We start from the raw sequence: 13980 nt of genomic DNA, 5'->3' as shown, positions 1-13980 counted from the left end.
TAAAAAAAATGCTTGTTCATGCACTTGAATTGTTTGAATTTGATTAATTTAACTTTCCAGGCATTTTGTTTTTGCATTAAATTTAGAATGGAATATGGGAAACAAACCAAAAGTCCTTTCACCCCCTCTGAGACCCACTCCTTAGTTAAACAAACTGGAAGCAGATGAACATGTAAGACTTCTCTCTCTCTCTCTCTCTCTGTTTCTTTCCCTGGTGCATATCTGCCCTCTGAAAAATGGTGTTGAAAGTGGTATGTCATCTGCAAGAGGGGAGGAGATGAAATGTGTTGCAGTGCTAGGTTTGTTGTTGTGTCTGTGATGTCGGTATCAATGCTGCATGGCTGTTCGAGCTCATTACACTTGAAGAAACTCTGCAAATAGACTTGATGAAAAAGTCTTTTTTGGACACAAAGAGTATGGACATTGACTGATCTCTGAGGAAGGTGGTGGTGATGGCAGTGGGTGTCCTTATGGACATGGAAGTATCCCAGAGTGTAACAGGTATTCCATCTGTTCTAGAGAAAGGTGCGTGTCATTGTGATAAAACGTATTTTTATTCAACAAAGCATGTGTGAAATTTAAAAACTGACTAATTTTGGGTTTATTGTGGAAATAATGTTTTGAACTTTGAATCTTTTAGAGTAAAATGAGCAAACATGGAAGAAAATCAGATATAAATTAATTCCGACAAACAGTAAATCATTATGTGACATCAGAATGCCAAAATTCTGATGTTAATATTTTCATCTTAGAAAGCATGAACTAGCAGCTTCTCTTCTGTGACTCCATTTGCTATCTAAATAAAATGCTAACCACTGTGATCATTTGAAAAGAATGCAAGTGGCCGGAAGCCCGCTGAAGTTGCACATGATGTCAAATCCAGAAAGTGGATGCACACGGGGGATGTGCTCAGCAGATCTGCTTAAACAAGCCTTAAACAAGCTATCTATAGCTTGTTTAAGGTAAGGTCAGATTGTTTTAAAGTTCTTAGGTACCTCGTCATGGAAAGCTCCACAAAAGAGTTACCGGCAGAGTTATCTGACATCATAGACAGAGATTATTTAAAACCTCACAGCTGACACCAAACACTGACAAAGAAAAAAAAAATCATTGCGATGTGGTTAAATAGATAAATATCAAGCTAGTTTGAATAATTATAGAAACAGGTGGGTTGCAGGCATATTATCAATGACATTCTAACTAAAATAAATTTGCCAGTGCCAGTATGGAAATGCTGTTTCAATAACTGCTGCTGACTGAAGACCTATACTTTAAAAGTCTACTGACTTATTGAGTCTGCCTCAACTGCTCATGCTTGCAACTTAAAATAAAGCTGAGTGCTAAAGGTTATCAGAGTCTGAGTCAGTGTTCAAAGCAGAAACTGGAATTCTAGTTGTGACCAGTTGGTTGATCATTGCAGAGCTTATCCATTGCTGCTCCAGGGTCAAAGGTCACTTTTAGAAAGCTGTTATCCAATATGTCACTGTATGAGTGCTTCAGCGAGAGCTTTCAGCTTTTCCTGTTAGGCACAGGATTGAAAAAATATAGCAAGGTGTGATGTGTTTCAGTTGTGTTTGAATCATGTCCGAGGTCAGAGGAAAACAAGCACTAAGGAAATTGCAGCAGAAAAAGAAAAAGATTTTTTATGTCCAACTAATCTCACTAAACGTGTATCTCTAAAGACTCAGTGTGTGTATATGTTTTCTGAAAAAAAACTGGTCTGGTGATTTCACCGCCAGACCCGGCAGAGATAAGAAGAGAAAGCCGAAAAGCACGAAACTTTTTGCACACCGCGAAACTTTGAAGCCTAGCAGTGAGCAGCATCAGGTCCCATAAACCCTCTCAGCCTTAAAAAAAAAAATACATCTTCGTAAAAAGTAGTAGACCTGTTAGCTGTAGGATGCAATGGAGTCTCAGAAAAACAAATGCCTTCGTTATCCTAATCCTTGAATGTTTACAGCCAACTATATGCTGCAGTATTGCTGTATTTATTAAAAAGAGAAAGAGAAAATCACACACTTGTTTCATTTCGCGCTCCTCCTTTCCTTTCCCTCTCTATGTCTCCATCTCCCTAGAGTCTAAAACCTGCTGTTCACATCCACTTCACATTCTGATAAATTATGGGCCAACAGCCTTTGTTGCACACCTTTTTCTGCTGCTTCTTTGTCGCTCCTTTTAAACTTTTACAGAGAAAAGCTTCCATCCATATTGTGGTATTTTGAGTCCTGGTTGCAGCCAGAACTCCCCTTCTCTCCCCCAGCCTCCTCTTCCTCTAAGAAAAAAAAACGCTCATCAGCTGTTCTGGGGGCTCTAGGGGCTCTGGAGGCGGCCTCCTGTCTTTGTCTCGGCGTACAGGCTAGCTGGCTAAGCTAGTCGGCCCTTGCATCACTTTCTGGGCAACTTTAGACTAGTCCACTCCTGCCTGCTCTGCGGCTGCAAAAATCAGACCGTAACCGGCGGGGCTGAGGGGGAAGGGGGGCACACTGAGGAGACCCAGACTGAAGGAGCTGCAATGGGTATGCACAGTAGCCAGAGCGGTGCGTGAGTTCTTGGATGGAAACGATAAATAACTTTATAGCAGCAGGAGCGGTAGTAGCCTGGTGGTAGTAGTAGTAGTGATGTAGACTTGTGCGGGGAGGTCGGGGGATCCTTTGCGTTTGATTTATGTGTTTGGGTGAAGTTGTCAGGAGCAGAAGCAGAAGGAGAACGGCTCTGAGATTTTATTGCAGCACTTTAATAATAATAGCCAACAACATGGAATACACTTTTCATCCTGTGATCCACTTATATAATTATACGGTTCCGCTTTACGCAGTGTTTACGGCCCCGCGCAGCAGCAGATGGATATGTGTTTATCTGTGGACAGAGCTAGATGTGATCTCTTGCTGTGGGTCCTCAGCCCGGCAGTAAGACTGTCCACAGGACTGTCCAGGATGAGTGTTTTCTCACTCAGTGATGCTTGAGTTATTTATGGGCCGCGTGGATCAAACAGCTGTTTGCCTTATGGGGCCTGTTCTCATTTTGGTTCGCTCCTCTTTCTCTCTGTCTCTTTCTGTTTTTTTTTCTCCCCCCTATTTTTTGCTTCTCTTAAGTCCCCGTTTGGTGCTTAACAGAATTTATGACTTTGGAAAGTTGTTTTTTTGTGTGGGTTTTTTTCGGATGTGTTCATTATTTATGAAGTTTATTTAACTTTTGAAGTTTTTAAACGAGACCCTGCATTAAATTCTAATGATCATTTTTAATAGCAAGAATCAGAATTTTGATGCAATCGGGGCATGCCTTTCGATTTCGATTGCAGTTTTTAGATTTCATATATATATATATATATATAATTGTGTTAATCCGCGTGTGTGCTAACTGGAGCATTATTTCTGATGGGTAATTATGATTTACGCATACAGTTTAGCTATTTATGTATTTATTTATTGCACAAATCCTTCTAACCTAAACAAAGTCTATGTTTATATATTCTAGGCCATTGCTACAAATGAACAATTTCTAATGCATTCTATATATTCCATAACTCTATTCCCTACATAACTCATTTTGGTACGCTGACGGGATAAGCAAGATTATTATTGAATATGAAATCATGCGTGTTTTTGTTTGTTTGTTGTATTTATTTATTTTATTATTTTGAGGGAAAGAAGACAAATGTGTAATTGTGGTAACCAGACTCAATAACATCTCACACCCTCTAGCACAAAGGTCACTTTTAGAAAGGTGTTAGGCACAGCATTGCCTCGTTCTTTGTTGTTGTTGGTTTTTTGTTTTGTTTTTTGTTTTTGTTTTTGTTTGTTTGTTTCTTTTTTTTTCTTTTTTTGTGTGTGAATTATTTAGGGTTTGAAGTCAAGCGGTTGCTGCTGACCCAACCATTCGATTCGAGTACAAGAGGTGACCCGCCTCTGTATCTGATTTTACCGAGATGTGTTTGATTGCATATGTCTTCTTTCTCTTTCCTACCCTTTTCCCATCCCCTCCGCATGCCCCTTTTCCCGCAATATACGTCAGTTCTTAGGAGCTTTCTGGAAGCCGTTTTCCTCCATTAAAACTTCAGGGGAAAATAGGAAATATTCCGGTAAGTTCGGACTTTTTTTGGCATTATTTGTCATGATGCAGCCTGCATTAGAACGAAGTCTGAAGTTTGTGCATGGGTGCTGTGTACACGCTAATAGAATTATAAGATGAGAAGACAGTGACGATTTTGCAACGTGGAAGGTGCATGACGGGTAGTTTTTCCTTTATTTTTAGACAATTAGGACGCTGCATATGTTGAAAAAAACAATATCCTGTGCATATTATATTGATGTGTAGAATGTATACTATTTCTACAGGAACTGATTTGTCTATTCGTAGTAGAAGTATTCTCTCTATAATTTAATTTATATCGCTTAAGCATAAATGCAGTTACATATATATGGAAAATATTTATGAAGTTGAAAGTGATTGTAATGTTGAAATTCTACGGGTGTGCGCGCGTGTACGTGTGTGAGTGATGTAATATCGTGTAATGACACGTGCTTATGTAATATAATCCTGAGGTGTGAAAGGAAGTGTATGATGGCCGCGGGTTATAGGCAGAAGCATGGAGGGTCAGTTCATCATTTGATAGACAGTTATTAAAACTGCATGTTGTAACTGCGGTAATGGCATTAATGCTACCACTGTTCATAGCCTATTAATACAGCTATATTTACATAACACAGCAATTAAAGTGACAGCGGCTGAATTAAATAGTTCACAGTTGGAGTCCTGTAAAAATCATTCTGCACTTGTGCACGATATTTTAACATTGGCATTTCTCAAATCGTTTGAAAAACAGAATCAAAGGGAATTCCTGTGTCATCCTCAGTGGCCTACATATCTATAGTCCCAAAGGAGAAAGAAAGTGGAAAAAGGAAAGAAGATTTCCATGGCGCAGGAAGGCACCGCGTTTTAGTTGTGAAACCCAATATCCGTGACTCAATCCGAAACATGCAGAGTCGATGCGCGTCTTCCATCCGAGAAAAACAGCCGTCCTCCACAAGCACTGGCGTGCTTTTGCAAGTCAGTGCATAGGTGTAATCCGTTCTGCTTATTTCTCCACATGCACGTCTCTCCCACACATGGAAAAAAAAAAGAAAGACAAAAAAGTAGCTGATTAGCTTTTTGGTTAATGTGTAATGAGGTTGGTTAGCAGATCCTTCAGTCCACACAAAGGCTGGTTTAAAGGAAAAGTTGCAGATGGACACATTTCAGGCTCCCACCTTCCACCTACACCGAGCTCATCCTCTCATTTCTGCTGCCCACAGCGAATGCTATCTGTTTTAAAGTCGGGCTGTTTACACACACACACACTGCTGGGTGCTAGAGAACTCATAAATCTTACGTAGCCATAAACGACAGGAGTAGCGTCCTGAATAATAAAAATAGAGGGAGCGGGGGAGAGTTAGAGAAGAGAATGTGTGTGTGTGTGTGTGTGTGTGTGTGTGTGTGTGTGTGTGTGTGTGTGTGTGTGTGTGTGTGTGTGTGTGTTGGGGGTGGGGGGTGAGGGGGCGTAATGACAACATCATAGGACACCCCTCATATTTTCATTTCCATTTAGGTCTCTCTCTTTCACCCCTCTCCTTCTCTCAGGTTTTTTTTCACTGTTGGTTATTATTTTTAAGCCCACTTCAGTTTTCTTTCTTTAAGTGTTGTTGCACTGCTGCTTCATCTTCCACCTCGGTGCTTTCAAGTCAAAACGCAAGACTCTTTAAATGCTTTCTTTAAAACCCTGTTAGTGAAGCTTTAAAACCAAATTGATCACATACAATCTTTTTTTGCTATAATGTTAGCGTAATGTGCACCTTCTATGTTAGTCTTGTCCCCCTCACTCTGTCCTCCGTTACATACGTCTTAAGTGACGTTTATGCGGCGAGGCAGCAGCAGAAATATTGAAAAGAAATTCTGAAAAAATCTTGAAAACTATTTATGATGAAGGAAATTTACATTTAAATGAATGCTAATATTTTATCCATACTTTAAAAGAGTCGGATTGATGTAAACAAAAACACATAGCAAAGTCATCCTGCCGAAAGAGAAAACTACAGGAGCTTAGCCCAGGAGCTTAAGCATTTTACCCACAAACTTTGCATTTGTCGATGATATGTCCCAAGCAGTATTTTCAGATGAGGTCAGCAATTTTAATAAACCTTTTACTGTGAGCGACTGTCTTGTTTTATATGTTGACCTCACCACGTGATTTTTTTTTTTGCTTGTTGCCTCCTATAGACTTTAAAGTACACAGATGCTCTCTACAATTTCAAAAATAAATAATTAAAGCTAAATGTAATACCAGGTTAACTTTATAGACCATAAAATATAATTTATGATTAATAATGATACACATCGTTAGTGACACTGTTTGGACATTTACTAGTTAACCTGGGCCTGGTTAGAGAATGCCCACGTGGCCTATAGTAGCATATAGACAGCCTTTAAGTGGGATTTTTAAAACATCTAAAAAATACTTCTATACAAACCTCTAAAATATAGGTTTATTGAGAGTATTGCCTCAATACCCTCAAAAAAGTTCAATTTGTTAAAATATAAACTTTTAGGTTATATATAACCAATATAACAGGAAGTGAAAAGCACAAAAAAGTCAAAGACTTTATTAGAGTTAAAGTTATGGTGACACGTGGAAAAAACAATCTACATGTGTCTAGCCTGCTTGCATGGCTAGATCCAGCTCAATTAGCATAATTCTTGAGTGACGTTGACTTTTTGATGAGGGAATCATCTCGTCCAGCCGTCAATCTGGTTACTCCGTTCGTTACAGGGCCTGTGAGAGTCTCTGATACTGGGGCATATTTTCACCATCATAACGAGAATATCCAGGCTACTACCACAACCACAAAGAAGACTGTAGGCTGTAAACTGGTGCTGCTGCTAGCCGTGTGCAAGGCACACACCTATAGCCTACCTAAGACCGAAGCAAGGAGCACAGATCCGGGGCAGACGGGAATAATACCAGGGGAAAATGAGCCTCGGGGAGACTTAGAGAAGAAGAGCCGTAAGGAAATAAAAAACAAGAATAGAAAACTACCTAAAATAAGATGAAGTGACATTTTGTGGCGGACATACTCCTCTGTGGCTGTGTGAATGACTGGCCGGCCGTGTGAAGGACAGTGGCTAAAAGAGAAAGAAATTTGAGGCCATTGTTATCAGCCAGAAGCGGTGCAGGCAGCGCTGGCGCTGGGGTGGAGGGTGGGTGGGGTGGGGGGGATGGGGGGAGGCGGGGGGTAGCAGGCATGCTCCCCGGTAAGCTCGTTCAGCTCATGCCCTAACTAGCCTGCCTGTAGCCTGCACCGAGCCCGTCTGTTAATTCTTCCCGCACACTGAGCCCCCGCCGATAGTCTTGGATCCCTCCGACTCTCTCATCCGCCAGTCGTTCATGCCACAAGGTGTCCTGTTCGCGCAGCCCGGTCTGCCGCTGCTGGGGCTTCAGGAGGTGTTGTTGAAGTGGTGGTCGCGAGCAGCCGTGCTAGTCTCGAGACAGCACCGGAGGAGTAGCGGGGTTTGCGGAGAGGAGAGAGGAGAGGAGGAGGAGGAGGAGGAGGAAGAAGAAGAGGAGAGCAAAACGGACGACCAAACGAGCGGATTTGTTATTTAATTATCTGTTATTGTTGATTACCAACTGAACGCGTGCGAGGACTAATCTATGATGCGGTGCTGTTGGGTCCGTGCTGGACTGGACTGGGATCACCGGTGCTAAGGCAGGTAAGGAACATCATCGGCGGGCAAGCAGGCCAGCGCGAGCTCAAACAACAAGCCAGAAATACATAGTGTGTTTGCTCGCTGTGCAGTTTGTGGACGCGGAGTGGCTGGCTCAGTGATTTATGGCCTGTATGACTTCAATCCCGGTTCAAGAAGAGTTCACAATGCTTTAAACTGCCGTAGCTACCCGCCACAAGCAACCCCCCTTTTTCTTTCGACCGTCCATCTCTGTCCTTTTCTGTTCAGCTTTTTCCGTCCTCATCTCTTCCACTACGCTTTCCACGCCTCTTCCTCACTTAAATTATATTTAGGAGCGATGGCCGGCTGTTTTTCTGTAATGGGTGATGCACTTTTCTCGTTCAATTTTTGTCCCTCCACAGGCTCCTGTTTTATTATCATTTGGGTATATGGGATGCATTGTAATTATTCCTAAAATATTTTGATGGTGTAATTTTAATCACACATGAATATTTAGCGCCTTTAGCGATTTCAGTCTAAAATGAGACCGTGAACATAGCAACAATAGCTCAGATATGGCCAATTCTTTATTGTTTGTCGTTTAGAGTCTGTATAATTGGCCTCTCTCTCTCTCTCTCTCTCTCTCTCTCTCTCTCTCTCTCTCTCTCTCTCTCTCTCTGTTAATGGGATAAAGAATACGTGGATTGTCCAAGTTAATGCATTCTCTCTGTCTCACTGTCTACATAGCTCTTCATGGCAGACGCCATTTGTAATTTTATATCCCAGGATAAAACACAGACACTGGACACCAAGGCCGACCCGCCTCCTCTCTACCCCCCCACACCACTTCTCTTCCCTCTCCCCCTCTCTATCTCCCTCTCTGTGTTGTTTTTGTTTGGGTGGCTGTTTCTCTGTCAGTGTAAGTGGATTATTCAGGCAGGCGTCTAGCAAAGTTGGTGATTGTATTAAGCTGTAGCACTACAAGCCAGGGGCAGAGACATTACGTGTCCCGTTTAATGGCGAAACAGCGATATGATTTAATAACATATTCCTCCTACACTCACTGCCATGCCCCCCCACTCCCCCCCACCCGCCTCCATCTTTCTCCCTCTGTCGTTGGGACTATTCCTTAGAGTAAATAATTAGGATTCCAGGTTGTCTACTAGAAAGATAAATGGGTGACATGTGTGACGTGCTGAGAGCCGGAGAAAGGCTGGACTATTTGATTTTGAGAAAAAAATGGGAACACATTTTAAAATAGTTGAAAAGTGAATTATATTATTTTAGCACAATTTTACCAATCTATAAAGTTATTGGTGACTGAACTGCGATTTCTTGGTGTTACTGGTAGAAGACAGATATCAATAAAACAAATTTGATGGTTTTTGTTGTTATCACGCTGATAGCATTACTATCTCCAATTCCTTCTTCTAGTATCTTAAGTTATGTTGGCGATATATCATTCAGGCCTGTTCTTTATATATACCGTGTGCAGAACCATCAGTAGGCTATATGAAGTAGACTTCGATACACACAATCCTATTTTCGGTGCAGCTTTCATGAAGCTCGGGCCTGGTATATGTCATTCTAATGTATCGTCTTACCTTCGCACGTGCTTTACCAAATTCTTTTCTTTTTGTTTTGTTTTTTTTTAACCTTATTTTTTTCTATACATTTCTCCTAAACGAGATCCACTATAGCAGGACTAATACAAAAATATCTTCGACATTAGAGCGAAATAAAAGAGATGGCTAATAATAGTGAGCCGTTGTTGCAATATGGAGCCGGGAGCCAGGCTAAAATACTGGTAGGGTTAACTTGGAAAGCCCCAGTAGGCCTAGTTTTAGATGTAGCTAGTGCTAGCGCTGCTCAGCTTGTGTGTAATGGAAGAGCTGCTTCATCTCCTCTTTTCTGCGTCAGACAGTTTATCTCCACAGAAGCAACGAATGCCAGGTGTTCTCTCGTGTCTGTCAAGCCGGCCTTTTACGGCCACAGGCCCACACCAGCGGTGAGCGCAAGATACAGTGTGTGGAGGCTAACCCTGCTGTTTTTCCTTTCCTTTTTTCTCTCTTTCTCTCTTTTTAACTAAAGGCGCCGTGATTGAGCATTCTGACAGCTTAACCCTCATGGGTTGTTGACTAGTGAAATTTCTGCCGGGCGCCTCCTTTCTTTCTTGTCTTGTCTTTTTTTTTTTTTTTTTGCAAAAAACAATATAAATCGTATATTGTTGAGCGCAATTACATTTTATAATATGTTTCCATTTACTGTTTACCTCACGATAAATCAATCAATAAATCAGTAAATACATAAAACATTACTTGTATACTGAGATCCGAGTTCTAACCTATACTTCACCGTTTAAATACTTTTCGTCATCAGTAATATTTGTTACTTTTTTCTCCGTTTAAGATAGATAGATAGATAGATAGATAGATAGATAGATAGATAGATAGATAGATAGATAGATAGATAGATAGATAGATAGATAGATAGATAGATAGATAGATAGATAGATAGATAGATAGATAGATAGATAGATAGATTCTTTTTTATGGGGGAAAAAACCCTGGTGAAACAAAAATCCTTTCCGCTTGGATTCCTGTGAGTGAAGACAAGTGAGGTAACAGCAGAGAGAACACAGTAAATCACAGGCGGAAAGTAGAGGTTGACAGAAATAGACTACCTACATCAGTCACAAAGGAAAATAGATATGGGCCGTGTCCACTGCCGCCATTACACATAAAATGTCGTTTTCAGCCCGAATAACAGCACACTTTTGATGGTAATTCTTTATTAGGAAAACTTCAAAAATAACGAATATCTCTGGAATGTATGGAAGAAGAACCAACATATCTTAAAATTTTATGATGATGGATTTTAATTTATTCTGTTTAAAAACAAATCTAAGTAAATTGCGTAATTTTCGTTGCATAAAAACAGAAAATAATTGGTTAAAATCATAAAAAAAAAATAAAAGCCATTAATCTACAACTACAGATTAATGGCTGTTATTGATAATAACAAACTATAGCAGTAATAAAAACTGCAGTTAATTACAATTTAAACAGAAATTGCAACATTAAATAACTGACCCACCCAGCAGTGTGTGTGTGTGTGTGTGTGTGTGTGTGTGTGTGTGTGTGTGTGTGTGTGTGTGTGTGTGTGTGTGTGTGCATTTGTACAAGAAAGGCTGTGCAATGAGATCAGAAGAGCGTCTGCAGGCTGTGCACTGGCCTCCAAAGGGAGGGGGATGGGGGCTGTGGAAAGAAAAGCAGTGGTTTCTATTCACGTCATGGTGCCTTTCATTCAAGGAAGATGGATTTATCTTTCTCATTTCTTTCTTTCTGTCTCTTCCTAACCTTTTAGGTCAGGTTGCAGGGGACCGTTGGAGAGACACCGTCACGTGACCCCCGGTACCAAATGGTCTTCCGGCAGTGGCTCTCAATAAGGACCGGAGCACAAGAAGACGCCGCCACTTCTCACAGAGATGCAGAAAACAACATACTACGACAACTCCTCAACACTTTTTGGTGGCTACTCATCCTACCCAGTGCAGGGGGCAGCAGTGGGAGCAGGAGCAGCCGCCAATGGCTTCGGGGGCTATGATGCCCCGGTCCCAGCGTCTCACCACCAGCCGATCTTCCAGTCGGCTACCCATCTGGATGTGGATTCATACCAGCGCTCTGCCTGCTCTTTACAGTCACTGGGCAGTAATGGTGGCCACCAGCAGCAGCAGCTAGCTAAGACCAAGGAGTTGAATGGCAGCTGCATGCGGCCCAGTCTGCCACCTGAGCACCACCCTGGCTCCCAAGTGTCCCCTCCACTTCCCCCCAACCCCAGCAACGGTAATACTGGGGCTCAGCAGCCAGGTGGCAGTACTGGGTCCTCCTCACTCTCTAAATCAGGCACCAATAAGTCATCTACTTCTTCCTCCTCTACATCATCTTCCACATCGTCTTCATCCTCTTCACTGCCGCCCAACCCAACCCTGGCCAAGCAGATTTTTCCCTGGATGAAAGAGTGTCGTCAGACGACTAAGCAGAAAAACTGTTCACCCAGCAACAACTCTGGCAATGGTGTGTTCCAATACACCTGTCTCTGTCGGTCTTTCTGTCTTTGCTTTGATTTCCCCCATGGAGCACCACAGTTACAGCACAGCCTACCTCTTTGTATCTCTCATTATTGCTTTCCCTGGCTCCCCCAGTCCTTCCTTTCCTCTTTCATTTTCCTTCCTCATTAGCATCTTTGTTCCTATTATCCCACATCCCTCTTTCCTCACCTCTCTTATCAACATCCTCTTTCCAGCATCAGATCCCCAGAGAATTTACAAGGTTTCTTAGGCTTTTATGGCAAGCCAGGTTCCCACAGGCACTAGCTGAGACAGGGACTAGTAGCCGCCTGTTCTGTTCTCTCTCTGTATCTGGTGACTGAGTTTATTGTAGTTCTAGTTAATTTTGGTAGTTAATAGTGTAGCTGGTAAGTGGAGTTTACTAAAGCCATTGATCTCTGAGTATTTTCAGTGACCAGTTCACTAACAGAATGGTTACGTAAGCTCCAGCTTTAGTTTGTTTCCATTAGTAAAAGACGCTAAAGGTCTAATGTAAAACTGTCTGGCCAATATTGAAAACTAAAAGAAGTGTTCAGTAAAATACATGAAAAGGGAGGAAAACCCATTTACTTCTATTAGCAGCAGAAAATCCATGTTCTGTGATGTGTCAAAAATGAAATGTTTGCATGCTATAGGGTTACGGTCAACACCAGTGATGAATTAGACTTAGCCCGTAGTTAAAATAAAGACTTGAAGCAGGAAGAAACAGCTGGCGTGGTTCTGTTAAGAGCAACTATACCTTTAAAAGTCAGGAAAGAAAAAGGTTGTATTTTGCTTTGTTTTGAATAGCAGACAGGTAAAAACAACATTGTGCAGTTTTACAGTCATATCCTGGAACTACTTCCTGATGAACAACAGTTGGAATTTGCATTGATCTTCTGGAACCTGTCAGGGATGGAGTTGTTAGGCTAGTCAAATTTCAATGACAAAATGTGAAGCAGTCATGAAAAAGCAATCTGTTTGTTCAGGTACATCGGCATAAATGGTAAACATTATGTTTTGAGACTTTGAAACTATATGTAATTATATGAAATATATTTAATTCCTGCAATACATCTTTACACTCTTTCAACAGAGAGAATGTATCACCTTGGCAGCCAAGACATTTTTTAGACCAAATGAATTATTTTTATTATCTAACTCTACAAAATTTGTACATAAATACAGAGAAAGTATTTTCTAATAACTAGATTAAATATTTGACAGTTTCGAAATTGATAGATAGAATTACAAGAATAACAAAAGATATATTTATTCATATTTGACTGAACTGGAAAATTTTGCAGACATTCAGAGATGACAAATACCTGGTTTTACTGGGAATTAGTGTCAAATCTTAGGAAAAGAATAATAGTTAAGCGAGTTACATAAACCTTGTTGGCAGGCTATCTTGAGATGACTTTCTTATCAAGTAAGACTAAAAACTTCTCTAAAGACATCACTAAGGTAAAAATATAGTCTATCAACATGCTGCCACAAACCTGCAACCAGTAGCTTATACCTCTCTTCATTCTTCCACCTCCTCCTCCCTATCCTGCACTTCTTTCTCCTTTCATCACTCCATGAAAATGATTTGCTTTCCGATTGCTCGCCTTTCTTCCTTCTCCTCATTTTTGTTGCTCATTGAAAAGCCACTTTAAGTAGAAAGATATTAACAGGAAGAATTTAAATGTCATGTATGATAACAGATAAATAGATTTTCAAGGAGAGGGTGAGAGAATGATGAACAGACATTTGAAATGGAAGATATTAGCATCTGGATGATAAATTTGAATACCATCAGCATGTCTGATAACGGGAAAAGAACACAGTCATTGAGGCAGACAGATATGTTATTTCATTTGGTGGTTATCATTCAGAAAAAATGAATATGAGTGTGATAATCATATTCAAAAACATTTCAGCTGACCAGACAAAAAACTGAAAAGAGATTAGACTGTTTATCAATGAAAATTTCAAACAATCATTTAGAGAGTGTCACTGCTCCAGACTAGTTACTGCTCTCATCTTTCCATCTCTGTTTATAGAAATACGATAACAAAGAAAACATAATGAATGACTGGATCTAGGTTTCCTTAAACTGTACTGTATCAGCTGTTACTAATGAGAATGCACCGCTAGCACGCACATACAAACATTTATATCAGAGGCTGCTGTGCCACACGTGCACACAA

The 13980-nt window shown here is 40.8% G+C and overlaps 1 protein-coding gene across 14 annotated transcripts in view; it reads left to right on the top strand.

The window, feature by feature from the left end:
• hoxb3a (homeobox B3a) overlaps window positions 1-13980 on the top strand; it is a 79595-nt gene that overhangs the window by 60940 nt on the left and 4675 nt on the right. For 9 of the 14 annotated variants that reach the window (XM_076882938.1, XM_076882936.1, XM_076882939.1 and 6 more), the window contains 2 exons: window positions 4012-4078; window positions 11065-11774. In XM_076882938.1, coding sequence (XP_076739053.1) covers window positions 11186-11774 — 589 coding nt within the window. In that variant the 5' untranslated portion in view covers window positions 4012-4078; window positions 11065-11185. Of the gene's footprint in view, window positions 1-2273; window positions 2538-4011; window positions 4079-7293; window positions 7744-11064; window positions 11775-13980 lie in introns of those variants that run through there. The other 5 variants (XM_076882940.1, XM_004568637.3, XM_076882942.1 and 2 more) reach the window with 4 other exon arrangements.

This window comes from Maylandia zebra, linkage group LG4 (genome assembly GCF_041146795.1).
Source record: "Maylandia zebra isolate NMK-2024a linkage group LG4, Mzebra_GT3a, whole genome shotgun sequence".
NCBI lineage: Eukaryota > Metazoa > Chordata > Actinopteri > Cichliformes > Cichlidae > Maylandia > Maylandia zebra.
Note: the sequence above shows the minus strand (reverse complement) of the source record. Positions and strands in the feature narration are given on the sequence as shown.